General features: G+C 39.4%; 2 protein-coding genes across 3 annotated transcripts in view; one reads left to right on the top strand and one right to left on the bottom strand.

Moving 5' to 3' along the window:
* The window catches only part of LOC137431075 (tubulin alpha-1A chain), a 57,109-nt gene that overhangs the window by 17,296 nt on the left and 18,790 nt on the right, over positions 1-21,023 (top strand). The window contains exon 1 of one of the 2 annotated variants that reach the window (XM_078769327.1): positions 17,488-17,788. The exons of the other annotated variant lie outside the window; for it this stretch is intronic. Within the exon in view, the coding sequence (XP_078625453.1) occupies positions 17,678-17,788 (111 nt within the window). The 5' untranslated portion in view covers positions 17,488-17,677. Of the gene's footprint in view, positions 1-17,487; positions 17,789-21,023 lie in introns of those variants that run through there. 2 annotated transcript variants of the gene reach the window in all.
* Positions 1,862-20,357, bottom strand: LOC137431076 (acidic phospholipase A2 PLA-2). The gene is made up of 5 exons (XM_078769328.1): positions 20,240-20,357; positions 19,797-19,902; positions 4,335-4,494; positions 2,424-2,551; positions 1,862-2,223 (listed from the first exon to the last, which is right to left on the bottom strand). The coding sequence occupies exons 2-5, from the start codon at positions 19,837-19,839 to the stop codon at positions 2,084-2,086; spliced, it is 471 nt and encodes a 156-aa protein (XP_078625454.1). The 5' UTR covers positions 19,840-19,902; positions 20,240-20,357; the 3' UTR covers positions 1,862-2,083.

Below are 21,023 nucleotides of genomic sequence, written 5' to 3'. Positions count from 1 at the left end.
AACGCTCACCAATTCCACCCATAACTTCGCCCTCAACATTGACGGTTTCCCAGTATCCGCCTCCCCTCACATCCGGAATCTTGGCATCATCTTTGATCAAACCCTCTCCTTCGACAAATACACTAAACAAATCACAAAGACAGCCTTCTTTCACCTGAAAAACATCGCCCATCTCCGTCCATCCCTCTCCTCCACGGCTGCAGAAACCCTCATCCACGCCTTCATCACCTCCCGTCTGGACTACTGCAACAGCCTCCTCTATGGTTCACCCTCAATAATCATCAATAAACTCCAATACATTCAGAACTCCGCCGCCCGTCTACTCACCCATTCCCGGACCCGTGACCACATCACCCCCGTCCTTTATAAGCTTCACTGGCTCCCCATCCCCCAGAGAATCCAGTACAAAATCCTCCTCTTGACCTACAAAGCCCTCCATAACCTGGCCCCATCCTACCTGACTGACCTCCTCTCCAGACACACTCCCACCCGCAACCTCCGCTCTGCTGGCGCCAACCTCCTGCCCCCCCCCCCCCCATCAAGACCAAATTCAGATCCTGGGGGGACAGGGCCTTCTCCATCGCTGCTCCCACCCTCTGGAACTCACTACCTCACACCATCAGAGACTCCTCCTCACTCACCACATTCAAAACATCACTCAAGACCCACCTGTTCAACACTGCATTTAACATTTAACCCACAGCATTTAACCCCTGACTATCTCTTCTCCTTCTCCTTCCTTTTGCTTTGATTCTTTACCTATTTATTTTTGTCTTTTTGCACTTGGTTTTTGTACTCTGTCAAAGCGCCTTTGGGCTTCTTGAAAAGCGCTATATAAAATAAATGTATTATTATTATTATCTATCTATAATTCCAGCAATCTCTGTGTGTGTGTGTGTCTGTGTGTCTGTGTGTGTGTGTGTTTGTCTGTGACCGCTGTTTCTCGACAACCACGGGTCCGATATACTTGAAACTTGCCAGGTATATTGCTGGGGACCCGAGGATGTGCCTTTTCAAGGTTTTAAATTAATCGCAGAAGTAGTTACCGAGCTATGTCCAAAAAACGATTCAACCAATCAGAGAGCAGCGAGCTATCACGTGTGCCGAACGTGGCGAACAGACTCTGCCTCGGATGGCACATTTGAGAGCGTATTCATTTATTTCCCGTCGGCAAACTATGTTGGCGCTATGTTGGCGTTAAACGATGTTTTAAAACTAATTAAAACTAATTTGCGATTCTTTCGCTTTCCTGCGATATGCGACCTTCCGGAGCTCCTGTGAGAGCGTGCGCCATTACGGATAGTACGGGTACGGGCATGCCATATGTTGGCGTTAAACTATGTTTTAAAACTAATTAAAACCATTTCATGTAAATAGAGGGGGGGGGGGGGGGATTGTCACTGTACTCGCAAGCCGTTCGCCGTTCGCTTTGGCGTTGCGAATGGACCAAAACATTTCATGGACCAAACCATTTCATGTAAAGCGTTCGCCGTTCGCTTTGGCGTTGCGAATACACCAAAACATTTCATGGACCAAACCATTTCATGTAAATAGAGGGGGGGGATATAATTTTAGATATAGATATAGTACGGGCATGCCCTAGTTATTACAATTCCAATAGAAGAGACATAATTACTCTTTTATGAAAAATGTGTTTTCGAGTTTGTTTTATCCTCAAAAATAGACAGGAGTGAACACACATTCATGTTAAAAGATTGGCCTTTAAATCCTTCCATTATAACTAGGGGGACAGACAAACACAAATTGACTGTTTTCTATGGTCGATTACTTCTCTTATTATGTATTACTGTTAGTACTGTAATATGTTAATACTCCTGGGGCTTAAAACTCAACCTGTAGATTCAGTTGTGCTCTTTCTTTATTTATTTATTTTTGTTTACAATTTTGTTTCTCAAAAGCAGTAGGGGTGAGGGAATCACTTGCAAGCAGAGCGCAGTATTTCATTTGAATGTGATTTAAAGTATTTCCTTGTTTCCATAACCCAACAGTAAGCAGCTGGTGTATTCATATATTGTTTAACAATGCATCACATGCATACAGAAAACGTAGTCAAAAAAAAAAATCAAAATGGATGAAAATGTAGACAGTTACGGATGCGGTCGGTATTCTTTAAATTGGCGTGATATTCTTTTCCCATGATGCACTCCACTACCGTTTTGTCACAGTCACAAATCTCCCGCAAGCAAGTGTGAGGTTTATCTCCTGCAGAACATGATACATCACAACAATCAAACTGTGAATTCACCAATTTACATGGTTTAATTTTTTTTAATCTTTAAATTAAAAAGCGACATATGTTGAACTTCAATATTCCAGTTAGAACTTGACTATTTTTCACTGATCAGAAATTTGATCATGGTAAAAGAAGAATCTGCCAAAACCTGCAAATAAGCCACACATACCACAAACTATATTCTTCTTGGAATCAAAACTCCAGGTGTACATGGTCAAGTGTGGAGAGTGATACCAGCGGCATGAAGTATTCATTGTACTAATGTTGCCGTAGCATTCATCATGAATTTGACAGCATCTGTAAAACAGAACCAAACAAGAAAGAGCAATCAGAGATTGCAAACCCTCACCAGGATGTATTTTCAGTGTTTTTTAAGGATTTTGTGTTAAAACAAATATGGCGGCCGAACCACGTGACCAATGGCGTCATCATTATTTTTTTTCTAAACTAATTTATTCCTAGATTATGCTCAATAAATTTCATCTTGATTGGATGAAGTTTTGTAATTGTCGAATTACGACGTCATAATGGAGGCACCTATGACATCATCATTAACATATTTTATTCCCCATGGAGAGTTCTTTACAATGAGCCATGGCTCAATTTTTTCTATTCAGAACTTTCAGTGATATAGAGGTGCAAAGTTTTTTGGTTTTTCCAAGATGGCGACCGAACCACGTGACCAATGACGTCATCATCCCTCGCCAACATAGGTCAAAAACAACATAGGTCAACATTTTGACCTATGTTGATCAACATCAACATAGGTCAAAAAATAGATAGTTTCCCAATTTAGTGACTCAATGTGCAAATGCTGTTCAGCTTACAGGTCAATCAGATGAAAAATGACAATTTTAGAAATTAGACCTGAAGATGACCTTTGACCTCAAAATCAAGAGGATTCTTCCTTATGATCAACTCTGCCGTTGGTGAAGTTTCATGAAAGTCAGATGAAAATTGTGACTTGTGATTGTGACTTGTGACTGAATTTTACACAATTGTGTAAAATTGTGGGTGATTGACAGACAAACAGACAGACAAACAGACAGACAGACAAACAGACAGAATGAAAAATAACTCATAGAGTGACACTTGGCAAAAGAGAAACAAAGTAGAATGGCACTCAGTGGAGCATCCTTTTGGCATAAAAAATAATTGGTGGTTCAATTCAGTGACCTGATATGCAAATCGTTTTCAAAGTTTAAGTTAATCAGATGAAAATTGACAATTTTAGAAATTTGACCTATGTTGACCTTTGGCCTATGTTAACCTCAAATATAATTGATCGTTGAATTCAGTAAGCTGATATGAAAATCCAATTCAAATTTCAAGTCAATCAGATGAAAATTGAGGATTTTAGAAAAGGTTGTTGACCTTTGGCCATGTTGATCTTTTGGCCGACAATGACCTAAAAAATGGTTTGGTGGTTGAATTCAGTTACCTGATATGTAAATCCTATTCAAATTTCAAGTCGATCGGATGGAAATTGAGGATTTTGGAAATTTCGAAAAAGTTGTTGACCTTTGGCCTATGTTTACCTTGTGACCTATGTTCCAAAAATAGTTGGTGGTTGAAATCAGTTACCTGATATGTAAATCCTATTCAAATTTCAAGTCAATCAGATGAAAATTGAGAATTTTAGAATTTTGGAAAAGGTGGTTGACCTTTGGCCTATGCTGACCTTTTGACCTCAAAAATATATAGGATTTTGTCGGACCACGATCTCTACTGTTTGGTGAAGTTTTGTGAAGATCGGTTTAAAATTGTGACCTATGGGCAAGTGTAAGTGAGCGGACAGACAAACATATGTACACTCACAAACCGGAGTGATGAACCGGAGTGATGAATACTTGTCCAAAAATTTTTTTTTGCCAAGTAATAACGCACAAGACCAAGCAATATACTTGAAAAATCTTCGATTTGGCAACTAATAATGCCACTAAAATGGTTACAAGTTTTACAACAGAAGCCATTTTTTTGGACTTGCATCAAGCAAATAATTCATTGTTGTTCATGTAAGAACTGCAAGTGTTCGGAATTGTGTAAAATCTCCAAGAAAATAATATCGTCAAGTTAATACCGGTCAATTCCATCCAATGGTTGGCCACATCCACCTAGGCCACAGTAGCAGCCGTAGTTGATGTAATCAAAACGTGCCGTCCAGCGGCCACCACCCAACTTATGCTGTACCATGTTGCCCAGTTGGTCCACCTGTCTGCGTGAACGCTGGCAATGGACGCCTGGAATAAAGCAGGAAAAGTGACAATAGGAGCAAATTCTGCAGACACTGTTTTCATTATAATATTCACGGCCATTGTTAATATCTTAAAATGTTCTGTTACACATTTTGGCCCCATTGGAAAACATGACAAGCTTCAATGGAATCTTGGACAGAAAAAAATTGGGGAATCCATGAGAATGCTGACTCAATTATACCATGAGGCCACTGGATGTCTGGGAGGGAAGATCATTGAGACAATAGATTCAGGAAAATTATTTCACTTTCATGATTCAACGAAAAAATAATAATTCAGGGAATTTAGGGGATGATACAATAGAGGTGGAGTTGAATTTCTCAGGGGGGCAGGGCAATGGAGGTGGGGGGGGGGGGGGGGGTGTCTGCAGTACAACATCAATGAGGCTCCCAAGCATGTACCACATCCATGGAGTGCCAATAGTAGTTAACATATAACTAACAAAACCCAATCACATTTCTCACCCCCATATTTGTAGGGACTAACCAATCAGTTCTGACCTAATCAATTACCCTTAGAAGAAAGAGCATGAGAGTTAATTCAGTTGAAAATCCGAGCCACCTTGGGCAATTGATTAGGTGAGAGCTGATTGGTTATTTCTTCCAATTATGGATGAGAGACAAGATTGAGTTTGGTTATATATATATATATATATATATATATATATATATATATATATATATATATATATATATATATATATATTTATTTATTTATTTATTTACCATATATATACATTACCATATATATACAGCCCTCTGTATATATATATACATATATATATATATATATATATGTATATATGTATATATATATATATATGTATATATGTATATATATATATATATATGTATATATATATATATAGATATATATATATATATGTATATATATATATATATATATATATATATATATATATATATATATATATATATATATATATATATATATATATATATATATATATATATATATATATATATATATATATGTATATATATATATATATATATATATATATATATATGTATATATATATATATATATATGTATATATATATATATATATGTATATATATATATATATATGTATATATATATATATATATATATATATATATATATATATATATATATATATATATATATATATATATATATACAGGGGGCTGCAAAAGTAGGTATACAGTAATGAAAAACAAAACGTGCGCACAAAAAGTATTTTATTGATTATACAAGCATATCAATAATAAGATATCAATAATAAACATATCAATAATAAACATATTAATCCCTCAAATGTTCAAGCTGTTTGCCCCCGGCATTCACACACTCCACTAGTCGAGTGTGGACACCCATGCACACTCTGGCACAAAGGTCTTTATTTAAATTTCCACTTCACCTGCAAATAATAGATGTATTATAGAAAAAATTACGAAAATAAAAATATTAAAAACGGTAATAATGATTTTAATGAATTAAATGAATTCTAGTATTAAATGAATCCTAGCACCACTATTATAATACTGGTATAATCCTTACTGTATACCTACTTTTGCAGCCCCCTGTATATATATATATATATATAATACACACAAATAAACTGTTCAGCTGTCTAATACGCAGGAATAACCACGCTGGAATTTATTCCTGTTTATTAAATTATATGGATAAGGTTTATCTCAAAACACACATACACCTCGTTTTATATGGCGTAGCCTGTGGGGCAAGGCCGTCTATAACAGTGTTTGTATGTGTTACATATTTATGTGAATGTATGTGAATTACCATTCAGGTCTTTGCTGATCAATGTGTAGTAGATTAAGGGTTGTTGTGGTTGGAGGGTCAGGAGCCCTTCTGAAAAAGAGACAGGAAACGGAAGAGGAAAAGACACGAGGAAGAAAAGCGACGGGGATTCCTCTTCCTCGCCCCGCTCCGACGAAAGGTGGGATTGATTGAGCCGTGTGGAAAAGCGGCGTTCCCGAGCCCGTCTGGCGAGAGGAATTACCGGGACGGATACCTGCCCGGTGGACGTCAAACTGTCGTGTGGCCGTGCACCGACCCAGCGTTTGGCACCGTTCGCGACACCGTCTAAAAAGACGCGTACGGGTCGCACGTTGGGGCCTAACACGCCTTGCAAGTGGCGTGGGGCTTTTGGCTTGCTTTCCCGTACCCGCTTCGCGTGGCCACGAGGGGCTGCAGCCGTGGTGCCTGGTACGATACCGGCCCGGTGGAAACACGTCCACCCGGGGTTCGTTCAACCGCCCGAGTGCGGCGACGCCGACCATCATCTTGGTCAGGAGGGGCCCAGAGACATTGTGCGGGACAGAGACCAAAAGGGGGTCGTGAGTACCAACGGGGACACACATATATAAGATGGCCATCTTAATCATATAGGGAATTGATTGTGGATTGGGAATTGTTGATGGTTGTTTGTTGTTGATTGCTCGGGGAAAATCTCCGTGGTTGTATCATTGAAATTGTATGGTATCATTACCATTGAATATATCCTTGAACATCAGTTGTCTCTTGGGTGGAATTCATATGGATTGCGTGGCGAAAGCGCATATATAATACAACTTTCTGGCGAAGTTCCTCTCACGGTCCGGGGGTCACCGAGACCAGGTATTCACCGAGGGGACCACGTAACATATGTATGTATGTGTGTATGTATGTATATATGTATGTATGTATGTTTGTCCCTCACAAATGTACACCAATCAGAGCTGAGGAACTGCTCACATGACAGGGGTGATGTGATGTGATTACATCAAAACAGACATCAGACAAATCAGACACATCAGACAAAAGACAGATCAAACATCTGTGATGTCATTACGGCGCATGACGGCTGACTCCACACACCGCCATTTTGATTTATATGCAGTTCAGGCCAAACATATCGTTGAACCTGTCATATATCACAATCGCCATGCTCTACCATTACCTTTTTCATTCAGTGTGAAACACAACCAAACCGATTGTTAAAATGACCATCAAATATCGAAAGCATAGATGTTACTGGTCTTCCATCGACACAGTACGACACTTAGGCTTCATGCCTCACCTTTAGGTCACTTCAGACAAATTAGCCCAGGTGTTTTATTACAGTAGTATCGTTTTTGTAATAATAATAATAATGTTAATTATAATAATAATAATAAATATAATATAATTATATTATAATATAAGTTAATTATAATAATAGAGTAAATATAATCGTAACACTGCAATCCCTTTGTCGTGACTGCAAAGTTACTGGATTGAAGTGGTGTATGGTTGGTTCATTGTTGACTCGAAACATATAGAACAAGTACAGATATATTCAAAGTACACTGCCCCATACCAAATAAATAAATATCCTCCAGCGTGGCATTGCCGGGGCGCCACTAGCGCCTGGCAATACCGCCATGCAGCTCATCGAGACTGTATTGGGAGGGAGAGGTGTATAATAATTGATTGATTAATTGCAAAGTTAACATCAACAAATAATGATCATACAATATTTTCTTAATCAATTGGCTAATAGCATACCTAAACCACCAGTGCTTCATCCGAAGCTATAAATTTTTGAAAATTAATTAAACAACTCATTAATCGAATAAATTAAATAATTAATCGATTAATCAAGAAATAATTAATCGATTAATTAATAAATCAAAAATAGCCTTTTCAGCCAAATCACTTGGTCATGGTCGTGTCCAAATATCAGCTTCCTAACTCAAAAGGTGCCTAAGATATTGCTCAGATAAGAAAGAAAATAAATAAATGATTAATAATGAAAACAAATAAATAATAATCATAAAATAATTAAATAATTAATCAATTGACTAATAGAATACCTAAACCACCACTGTTTCATTCGAATCTGTAACTTAAATTTTTAAAATTAAGTCATTAATCGAATAATTAAATAGTTAATCGATTAATTAATTAATCAATAAATCAAAAATATCCTTTACAGCCAAATCACTTTGTCACTATTGTGCCAAAATTTCAGCTTCTGAGCTCAAAGGATGGCTGAGATATCGCCCAGACAAACAAATAAACAAACAAACAAGAAAACAAACAAACAAGAAAGAAACCGGAGTGAAAACTGAGTACTCCCTTTCAGTGCACGTCATTGCCGGGCCCTCTTCGGTGCCCAGCGATGACGTCATGCAGGGCCTGGAGATGGCATAGGAAAGGAGCGGTGTACAATAATCCAGTGTCTCAATGCAATCTCTCTACTTCCATGGTGACAGACAGCTTAGAGACTTAGAGTACTTCAAAAATATTAATATTTCCATTATTTTGCTAACTGGTATCCCTACCCAGGTCATACTATCTTCTTCAACTAAAGTATCAAACAAGACCGACTACGCCGCTGTTAGACTCAATTCTATAACACACCTACACACGAAAGGGGATACTTTGAGACCTGGGAGGACTTTGTTCCACCTTATGAAACTCGCATATGAAGAAAGCAACCAACCAACGACACACGACACACCTAATCAATAACGCCGAGAAGAGCATGGGAGTTAATATGATTAGATGAGACCAACATACTAATATTAAGAACTAACTATAAAGCATCTGAAAGTGCGAAGCCTGTCCGCATCCGTTTGTAATTAGACGTCTTCTTCTTCTTCTTTCATATGTTCAAAAATAATGAAAACAAGTACAGATACATTCAAAGTACACTTAGTAGGGTCAATATACGAAAAAAACTCACCTAACCCCAAAACAATTGATACAAAAGGTTTTTCAATGGATTCTGGTACCATTGGGCATGCTAAATAACATACTAAAAATCTAGTAACATCTGACTTCCGGAAAGGGGTCATTTTCAAGATGGCGTCCAAGATGGCCGCCGGGAGCTTAAAATGGCCATATCTCAATTATTATTCAACCTAGAAAGGTGGTTTTGGTGTCTAACCCTAGGTTTTAGGGCCCAAGGAATCCAATTGAATCAATAAAATTACCATCAGTTAATTATTTATTGACAAGTCCAAGATGGCATCCCAAGGTGACATCCTGATCCACTAAAATGGCTCTGTCGAATAGTAGTCAACCTAGAGAGATTTTTTCAGTGTGTATACCTAGGTTTAAAGCACCCAGGAAATCATCAAAATTACTTAAATAAGCACAAAGTAATCAGGTAATCCAGTAAGCCAGGTTTACCAGCCCAATTAGGCATTTGTTGTCTTATACAGTTAGTCGCTATTCATCGTCATCCTCCGACTCCTCTGGAAGAAACTTGTTATGTGGATTGTCACATTCTTCAAGTTGGCACGGTCCACAGGCAGTAGTACATGGTAGTCCATATTGTCTACAAGAGCAGTGGAGTGTCTTGCAGGCAGTGGAGCAGTTACAATGAATGACCTTCAAGAGACTGTCTGGAGCATTACAAGTGCACATTTCTTTTGGAAATGTCTAAAAAAATAAGGATTTTGTTTATGCATACATGTACCAAATAATATACTTATTCCTTTTGAGATGAAAATAAATTGTTTGTCAGATTTTTCAGTCCCCCCCCCCCCCCCCCTCCCCAATATAAAATAGTCTGTCCCTTGGCATAACCTCTCAAGCTTTGTACAAACCTTTGTCTGTAATGATCACTGAATACTGTGGACGGGAGTCACAGGTGGCAGTGGTGTAGACACATTACACTCTTATCTCCAATCTGAAACACACACTTGGTTCATTAGCTGGTGAGTCGGAGGATGACGATGAATAGTGACTAACTGTAAAAGACAACAAATGCCTAATTGGGCTGGTAAACCTGGCTTACTGGATTACCTGATTACTTTGTGCTTATTTAAGTAATTTTGATGATTTCCTGGGTGCCTTAAACCTAGGTATACACACTGAAAAAATCTCTCTAGGTTGACTACTATTCGACAGAGCCATTTTAGTGGATCAGGATGTCACCTTGGGATGCCATCTTGGACTTGTCAATAAATAATTAACTGATGGTAATTTTATTGATTCAATTGGATTCCTTGGGCCCTAAAACCTAGGGTTAGACACCAAAACCACCTTTCTAGGTTGAATAATAATTGAGATATTGTAGCGGCTACCGCTGGGTTTTCACAATCGCCTTGCACCTACCAAGGACACGGAGCGCTCACCATGCCGGGCTCGTCCAGGACGCCCGGGCAGGCCCGCGCTCAACTTGCCAGGCCTCGGCCGGGACGCCCGGGCATGCCCGGGCACGCCCGGCCACGCCCGCCCTCGACTTGCCAGGCCGTGGCCAGGACGCCCGGCCACGCCCCCTCTCGCCGTTCCCGGGCAAACGCTCCGGGATAATGTGTGTATATATATTGCTGCCCGATAAACGGGCTTTTGGAGAGTACCTGAGCTGTTTTGTTTGAATAAAGCAACTCGGACGAATTCCAGCTTTTTGTCGCGTCCATTCTTCCGATCGACGTGGGAGCACGGCTCCTTCAATATGGTCATTTTAAGCTCCTGGCGGCCATCTTGGACGCCATCTTGAAAATGACCCCTTTCCGGAAGTCAGATGTTACTAGATTTTTAGTATGTTATTTAGCATGCCCAATGGTACCATAATCCATTGAAAAACCTTTTGTATCAATTTGTTTGGGGTTCAACCATATATTGACCCCTCTAACTCCCATGCCAAATAATTAAATATCCTCCAGCGCGGCATTGCCAGGGCTCCTCTGGAGATACCGCCGTGCACACCATAGAGACTGTATTGGGTGGGAGAGGTGTACAATAATTGATTGATCAATTGCATAATTAAAATCAATAAACAATGATCATAAAATATTTTCTTAATCAATTGGCTAATAGCATACCTAAACTACCAGTGCTTCATTCGAAGCTATAACTTTTAGAAAATTAATGAAATTTTTTTTTTTTTTTTTGTATACTGAATCGAGGCTCGTGAAAGAGCTAACATGTACTTCACAAACAAATCAACCAGACAAACAAAATATATAAAAAGAGGGAGCGGAAGACAAGATGGGGAGAGAAGGGGAAGCACACAAACATAACATTTGAGAGCAGGGAGATGTGTGGAAGAGAGAGAGGGCTTGGGGGGAGGAGGCGTGGGAAGGGGGGGGGGGGGGGGGGGAGGGAGAAGTATAAAACACAAGGACACCAAGGATTTCCAGGACAGAAGTTGGTATTTCAAAAAAGTGGAATTGGGGTGAAATTAGCGGGGGTAGAAAAGATCAAGGTTTTGGATGGGGGAAGATAAGAGATGGTGGTGAACAGCTGTTTTAAAGACCTGGAGGGTGGAGTGGGATTGAAGAGAGTGAGGGAGTTTGTTCCAGAGGCGGGAGAAAAGAGGAATGAAGGAGTGAAGGTGAGCAGAGAGTCTTGATTTTGGCAGTTTGACCATAAGAGGGTTGCAGGCAGATCTTGTGCGACCTGTAGGAATATTTGCGGGACAGAGCCCAGAGAGAGCTGGGGGGGGGGGGGGGGGGGCAAGGCCAGAGAGGAGTCGGTAGAAGACGGAAAGACCACCAACCTGCCTGCGGTGAGTGAGTGAGAGGCCCTTGGAGTTAGCTTCATCGCGGGAGATTCCAATGATTCTGAATGCTTTGGTTTCAACAGCGTGAAGACGAGCTAGGTGTGAGGCAGGAGCACCAGCCCAGAGGGGAGAGCAGTATTCCATTGAGCTGCGGATGAAAGCCTTGTATGTGGTGAGGAGCTCAGGTGTGCAAAGGAAGGACTTCGCACGACGGAGGATAAGTCATTAATCGAATTAATCGAAAGAATAAGTCATTAATCGAAAAAATCAAATAATTAATTTATTAATCAATAAATAAATATAAATTAATCGATTAATTGTTTAATCAATAAATCAAAAAATATCCTTTATAGCCACATAGTCACTATCGTGTCCAAATATTAGCTTCCTCGCTCAAAAGGTGCCTGAGATAGTGCCCAGATGAGAAAGAAATAAATTATTAATAATGAAAATAAATAAATAATAATCATAAAATAATTAAACAATTTATCAATTGGCTTATATAATACCTAAACCATCACCGTTTCATCCAAATCTGTAAGTTAAAAAAATTAATTAATGAAGTCATTAATCGAATAATTAAATAATTTATAGATTAATTGATTAATCAATAAATCAAAATTAGCCTTTACAGCCAAATCACTTGGTCATTGTCATGTCCAAATATCAGCTTCCTAGCTCAAAATTAGCTTTCACGAGCCCCGATCTTGTATGAAAAGGGGGGGGGGGGGGGGGGGAATGAAAAAAAAAGGTGCCTGAGATATTGGCCAGATGAGAAAGAAAATAAATAAATGATTTATAATGAAAATACATAAATAATCATCATAAAATAATTAAATAATTAATCAATTGTCTAATTGAATACCTAAACCACCACCGTTTCATCTGAATCTGTAAAAAAAAAAAAAAATTTAATTATTATTGATATAATTGATAATTATTTTTTGGTTTTTTGATTAATCAATTAATTGATCAATTACTTAATTATTATCGATTTATTAAGTACTTATTTCCTTTCTCATCTGGGCAATATCTCAGGCACCTTTTGAGCTAGGAAGCTAATATTTGGACAATACAGTGACCAAGTGATGTGGCTAAAGGCTATTTTGATTTGTTGATTAATCAATTAATCGATTAGTTGTTTAATTATTCGATTAATGACTTAATGAATTCATTTTTTTTAAAGTTGCAGATTCGGATGAAATGGTGGTGGTTTATGTGTTATATTAGCCAATTGATTTTAAAAATTTTAAATGATAATTATTTATTTATTTTCATTATTAATCATTTATTTATTTTCTGTCTCATCTGGGCAATATCTCAGGCACCGTTTGAGCTAGGAAGCTGATATTTGGACACGACAGTGACCAAGTAATGCGGCTATAAAGGATATTTTTGATTTATTGATTAATCAATTAATCGATTAACTATTTATTGATTAATCAATTAATTATTTAATTTTTCCGATTAACGACTTATTTAATTAATTTTCAGAAGGTTACAGCTTCGGATGAAGCACTGGTGGTTTCAGTATGCTATTAGCCAATTGATTAAGAAAATATTTTATGATTATTATTTATTGATTTTAATTATGCAATTAATCAATCAATTATTGTGCATCTCTCCCTCCAAATACAGTCTCTATGAGCTGCACGGTCGTATCGCCGGGCACCCTAGGCGCCCCGGCAATGCCGCGCTGGAGGATATTTATATATTTGGCATGGGGGCGGTGTACTTTGAATGTATCTGTATGTATCTTTGTTCCAATATGGCTGCCAGACCACGTGAGCAATGTCATCATAAATTTATATTCTCTAATATAATTGTTGTGTAGATCACGCTCAATAAATTTCAAACTGATCAGACAAAGCATTGTCCCTGTCAAATTATGACATCATAATTAAGGCACCAATGACATCATCGTTAACAACACGTATTCGCCATGCGGCGTTCTTACAATGAACCATGTTTTAATTTTTGGCGTTCTTTACAATTAGCCACGTTTTAATTTTTTTTCCATGCAGCGGTTTTGGAGATATGGAGGTGCAACCTTTTCGATTTTTTTTCCAAGATGGAGCCTGTACGACATGACCTATGACATCATAATTATCATTAAAAAAATTCGTGGAGAAGGCCCTCCTATGGTCAAAATTTAGTGTCCATCAGGCTAACAGTTGCAGAGAAAATATTTATTTTCATGCTGATCAGATCAAGCGTTGTACTTCTTGAAATATGACATCATAATGAAGGCACTAATGACATCATCATTAACATATCTTATTCCCCATGGGGAGTACTTGACAATGAACCTTGTTTCAATTTTTTCTATTGAGCGGTTTCAGAGATTGGTGAACCACTTCTGTGACCCATTATGCAAATTCTTAACATTTCAGGTTAATCAGGTGCAAATTGGTGATTTTATGCGACCTTGACCTTTGACCTTTTGATCTAAAAGAAAACAATCTGCTTGTAGCTTTTGATTGGTGAACCAATTCAGTGACCCAATATGCAAATTCTTAAAATTTCAGGTCAATCAGATGAAAATTAACCATTTTATGTGACGCTGACTTTTGACCTTTTGACCAAATTATTAATTTGCCTTCTCCATATTCTCATAATAAAATTTTGTTGAAAATTTTATGACAAAACTCAGATGGTAAATTGAAATTTCAGGTCAAATGGATGAAAATTGATGTTTTTATGTGATGCTGACCTTTGACCTTTTGACAAAATCATGAATTTTCCTTCTATGCATTATCATAATAAGGCTTTGGTGAAAATGTGATGACAAAATTCAAATGGTAGAAAGTTACGGCCTGGACCCTAGTTACGGCTAGTTCACACACACACACACACACACACACACACACACACACACACACACACACACACACACACACACACACACACACACACACACACACCTCCATCTCCTGCTGTGTGCATTGGATGGGCTAATAAGGAGGAGCAAGGAAAGCAGAAAGTGTAAATGTAAATGAGGCTATGTAAGCTTGTGCGCGTGCTTAGAGGAACATCTGATGTGCGCCTTACCTGGAAAGGTCAAGAGGCGAGTCACCACCATCTATGTATAAATTGTGATGCTCTTCTTTCGTCAAGGGAGACAAATTAGAACTTATTAATAGTAGGGACAGAGGCACCGAGAATGGGACGGGAGAGCAGGGCAGGGTGTACAACCACCCCAGGGCCGAAGTACCAACCACCCCAACATGGGCCCGTAATTGTCCCCCGTCGCACAGCGGAGCGAAAGGGGGACTCTGGTTTGTCCGTCCGTCCGTCCGTGCGTGTGTGCGTGCGGGCGTGCATGCGTGCGTAAGCGAAGGACCGCATTCGAATTTGGTGTGTGGGTGCAACCCACGTCAAAATCCAAGATGGCCGCCGCCATGTATGTCTGATGCCATGTATGTCTGATGCCATGTATGTCTGAACCTTGTGAGATGAATATCTTGAAAAATAAGCGAAGTACCAACTTCTAATCTGGTGTGTGGGTGTATCTAGGCATAAGGAAGAACGCTATTGAAAATTGGGTCGCCACGTCAAAATCCAAGATGGCCGCCGCCATGTATGTCTGATGCCATGTATGTCTGAACCTTGTGAGATGAATATCTTGAAAAATAAGCGAAGTACCAACTTCTAATCTGGCGTGTGGGTGTATCTAGGCACAAGGAAGGACGCTGTTTAAAATTGGGTCGCCACGTCAAAATCCAAGATGGCCACCACCATATATATGTCTGAATCTTGTGAGCGAAATATCTTGAAAAATAAGCGAAGTACCAACTTCTAATCTGGTGTGTGGGTGTATCTAGGCATAAGGAAGAAAGCTATAGAAAATTGGGTCGCCACGTCAAAATCCAATATGGCCGCCGCCATGTACGTCTGAACCTTGTGAGCGGAATATCTTGAAAAATAAGCGATGTACCAACTTCTAATCTGGTGTGTGGGTGTATCTAGGCATAAGGAAGAAAGCTATAGAAAATTGGGTCGCCACGTCAAAATCCAAGATGGCCGCCTCCATGTATGTCTGAACCTTGTGAGCGAAATATCATATCATAGCATGTTTTCTGCGTCTTCAATTTTGCCAACTCACATCACTTCCCCGACGGGGGACCGAGGCGTAACGCTTGTTTTGTTTCATATAATGATTGTTTGTGACGATAAAACACCAGGAGCAGCTATATTTTGTAACATCCCCCCTCGTAAAATAAACTACTGTGGGAACACTTATGTGACGACGTAAATGAGCACAGGATGTTGGCCAAACCACATCCGAATAAAATGAGCTAAGAAACGAATCTGCATGTAGGAATAACAACTCAATTTACCTTAACCACTTAACACACATAGTGCTGGATATACTTGTTTGTCGCCCAGAACCCAGAAATGCTTTTTTGTCATGGGCTTTTCTCCACCAATTACAAGCAAGCCTTCATAAGTTACCTCCGTATTCAACATTGTAATACGTCAATTTAAACCCATTTGCATACACGTATTGAGCACGATTGTGTCCCTTTATGGGTTCAACATGGCATTTATTTCTGAAAACTAAAATACGAAAACCTCAGTATAGGTTGATGGGAAAATTTTGTGATGGGGATGAAGGAGGACCATATGAAGGAGGCCCATACAAAGCAGGCCCAGATGAATGAGGGCCAGATGGAGCCCAGATGAAGGAGGCCCAGATGAAGGAGGGCCAGATGAAGGAGGGCCAGATGAAGGAGCCCAGATGAAGGAGGGCCAGATGGAGGGCCAGATGAAGGAGCCCAGATGAAGGAGGGCCAGATGAAGGAGGGCCAGATGAAGGAGGGCCAGATGAAGGAGGGCCAGATGAAGGAGGGCCAGGATGAAGGACGGCCAGATGAAGGAGGGCCAGATGAAGGAGGGCCAGATGAAGGAGCCCAGATGAAGGAGGGCCAGATGAAGGAGGCCCAGATGAAGGAGGCCCAGATGAAGGAGGGCCAGATGAAGGAGGGCCAGATGAAGGAGCCCCAGATGAAGGAGGGCCAGATGAAGGAGGCCTGACACTTAGTATTGCCCTGGGGCCTATTCTGGCTCTCGGCGGCCATGACTGTAGGGCTAGCAAGATAAAGAAGTGTACGTTAGTATGGAGCTATCTCCCCATGCGAGAAGCATCCTGGCTCATTCACCCTCGTTCCAATGCCTTGTACTCAAACCCTCGTTGCGCAATTTCACATTATATAGATTTGTCAGGCGTCACTAGCAGGTGAGTAGCAGTAAAAATAAATATTTTTTTCTGGCATTACTCCACGGATCGGTACCTTTCTTTCTGCAGACCGGCGGTTCAGAATCTGTGCTGTAGAACACAAATCGCCTTGTTTTCACTTACAAGAACCCTCAGTTTAGCAATACTTCGGCAAAAATGTGCTCTATCTCAACCAATCAAATTTGCCGTGCTCTCTGAGGGCGGAGTAACACTGAGATTCAGACAAAATCACAGGGCCCAATGATGCAACGACAGAGCTAACTTTGCCCAAACGCTCTGTTTAGTGTATCTTTCTCCAAGATCGTTTCAAAATCGTCAGTTTCTCCAATAAAGGTTGGCAGAAGGTTAAGCTCTGGAGTGTTCTGTTTGACCCATCGACTTCGTAAGGTTGCCATCATGTCTGTTATTCAAAGTTCTGTTGTACAAAGCTAAGTTAGATCATGCTCGGAAACGTAAAAGAAGAGTTGAAAAGATGCTTCCCACGTCCTTTTTCTCAAGACTGCGCATGGGAAGGTGTCCTATGGACGCTCTCGTTACTTCCTCCACCAAAGGTATGCAGAGCTTATGTTTTCACCCTGTTTGTTGCTTGCGAAATCGAAGATTCGTAGCTGAGAACTTCAGTTTACATGAACTCACCCCAACTCCCACCCCAACCAACACTCCCCCATACCCCTCACTACAACCAAGCAAGGTTCCTCTAGGGTGCACAACGACCACCGTGAAGACTGAACATTTCTTCCCTAAATCATGATCTCCCTAAATTGTAGAATTTTATGTGTCCTACTACTTAACCGGTTGAGTTGCTGGCTGACTTGACGGTCAAATATCTCTCGAAAACCTATGAGTGAGCCAAGACTGTCTGCCTCTATAATAAAGGTATCAGCGACTATGACGTCAAAGTTTGGCTGAGTCATGTACAGGTTCAAACAATCCAAGAAACGCCAAAGTTCAAACTTCCAAATAACCAATGACAATGTAAAACAAAAGTAAAATCCTCACCAAAATAGGACAACAGAGCATACTCATGCACAGATTAGTTGAGAGGTGTTTGACTTCATCAAAAATGTCTACCTTAAAGTGTGTTTGAGATGTCTCTCTGCTCACAAGGGGCAGACCTCGAGGTATTTATGGATTTTATTACTGGGATTGGAATGGGAGTTCCAGATGCTTAACGTTTGCCCGACACACAGCACTGACAGAGCTTTGGCAAACGAAAATGACAAAAATCAGAATAACCCACAAAACTTCGAACCAAATCTCCCACCATCTCAAAACATTCCTCACCATTCCCAGTGCATAAAATTTCACAACAAACATACCAGACATTGTCACATTTTGCTGAGGATGTGTGACCATACCAATATGTACATCGGAGAAAGGTGTACTTTGTACAGGTGTAAAGGTGTACTTTGTAAAGGTGTACATGCATGGAAAGAATATTTACACACACATACCACATACCTACACACAGCATTGACAGAGCTTTGGCAAACGAAAATGACAAAAATCAGAATAACCCACAAAACTTCGAACCAAATCTCCCACCATCTCAAAACATTCCTCACCATTCCCAGTGCATAAAATTTCACAACAAACATACCAGACATTGTCACATTTTGCTGAGGATGCGTGACCATACCAATATGTACATCGGAGAAAGGTGTACTTTGTACAGGTGTAAAGGTGTACTTTGTAAAGGTGTACATGCATGGAAAGAATATTTTCGAACAAAACAGACGAGATGAAGGGAGAGCAAACAAAACATGACATACAAGAACAAAATACCCTGGATAGGAGGGAATTAGAATACATAGCATGAAACGCACAAAAAGAACAACTTTAAAATGAACAACTTTCAAAACAACATGAAACACGCATATGTAATGTAAATGAAGTCATAGTCTCATCGATCTCAACTTTCCATCAGAATAATTGTGCCAGTAAAATAAAAGTATTATTCTATACTTTTCCCAAAAAGCAACACAACACACACAACTATACTATATTCTATAGAATATATATCTACAGAAACTATCTACTACTATATCTATCAAAAGAAACTGATAAACTATGTATTTGTCTGTTGTGATCTACAAATACCCTAATAGTAAATTAATGTCGAAGTATACTTATGGATTTGTCCTGAATGTGATATGTGTACAAGTTTCATCATGAACCTCACATCACTCCAAGAAAATAACAATAATAAAAAGAAAGAAAAGGATAACGAGATAACACAAAAATGCTAGACAAGCAGTATGTTATGCATATGCAATACTTCATCAAAATGATGTTTCCATAACAGCAAGTAACACACAGGTTGTGAATATGGGCTTGAGCGATAGAAATGAAATTTAATCCAAATTTCAACATCCCAGAATTAAGAAAGTGGAACTTTCAAAACGTTTGAGAAACAACAAATTCACAATAATCCAATAAATTCCTAAAAAAAAAAAAAATCAAATAAAACTTTGAAGTAATATAAAATATTTAGGAAGAAAAAATATTTTCTAACAAATTGTATATACTTATGTGTTTAAAAATTGAATGAAATCTTACCATGAATGATGATGAAAAGACCCAAAACATGAAGAAGTGTCATCGTGAGTGAAGATTTTAGGTAAGTAACTTGGGGAACTACGGATGTACTCGAACAAGGAGTCGTCTAACACACACACACACACACACACACACACACACACACACACACACACACACACACACACACACACACACACACACACACACACACACACCACACACACATACCACACATACCACACACACACACACATACCACACACACACACATACCACACACACACACACACACACACACACAATACACACACACACACAGACACACACACACCTTCTTGGTAAGCACATTTGGAATCCATCCGACGAGAATTGGATATTAGTGGCTCGCCAAACAAAAATGCTTTCAATATCGTTCTAAAACTGTCCGCACTGCAAACACTCTACATCTTGTTAGAACTTGCCTTTCGTCTCTCGTTTTGCACGGAGAAACCTAACGCCGACACCCTTTAACGATAGAAGAAAGAGCCCTTCACGTCTGCTGAACAGATATGAATATCTGGGAAGTTTCAGAGAGTGTTTGTGCCAGACCTCTGGCGCTCCCTTTCATTTATGATCCGCCTTCTCGATGGTGTTTGTGCCAGATTTTAAAAAGGCATTCGCTTTTTAAGGAGGATCTTTAGTTATGACCATGTGCCACTATGGTCAAAAGTAGAGTGTCTCCATTAAGGTCATAAGTAGCTGGTCTCCATTAAGGTCAAAAGTAGATTGTCTCCATTGAGGTCATAAGTAGATTGTCTCCATTAAGGTCATAAGTAGATGGTCTCCATTAAGGTCAAAAGTAGATTGTCTCCATTCAGGTCATAAGTAGATGGTTTCCATTAAGGTGATAAGTAGATGGTCTCCATTAAGGTCATAAGTAGCTGGTCTCCATTAAGGTCAAAAGTAGATTGTCTCCATTAAGGTCATAAGTAGATTGTCTCCATTAAGGTCATAAGTAGATGGTCTCCATTAAGGTCAAACGTAGATTGTCTCCATTCAGGTCATAAGTAGATGGTTTCCATTAAGGTGACAAGTAGATGGTCTCCATTAAGGTCAAAAGTAGATGGTCTCTATTAAGGTCATAAGTAGAGGGTCTCCATTATGGTCATAAGTAGATTGTCTCCATTAAGGACATAAATAGATGGTCTCCATTAAGGTCATAAGTAGATGGTCTTCATTAAGGTCATAAGTAGATGGTCTCCATTA

The sequence above is a fragment of the Myxine glutinosa genome, unplaced genomic scaffold (assembly GCF_964187855.1).
Source record: "Myxine glutinosa unplaced genomic scaffold, kmMyxGlut1.1 SCAFFOLD_2095, whole genome shotgun sequence".
Classification (NCBI taxonomy): Eukaryota; Metazoa; Chordata; class Myxini; order Myxiniformes; family Myxinidae; genus Myxine; species Myxine glutinosa.
This window is presented reverse-complemented; position numbering and strand designations above follow the sequence as displayed.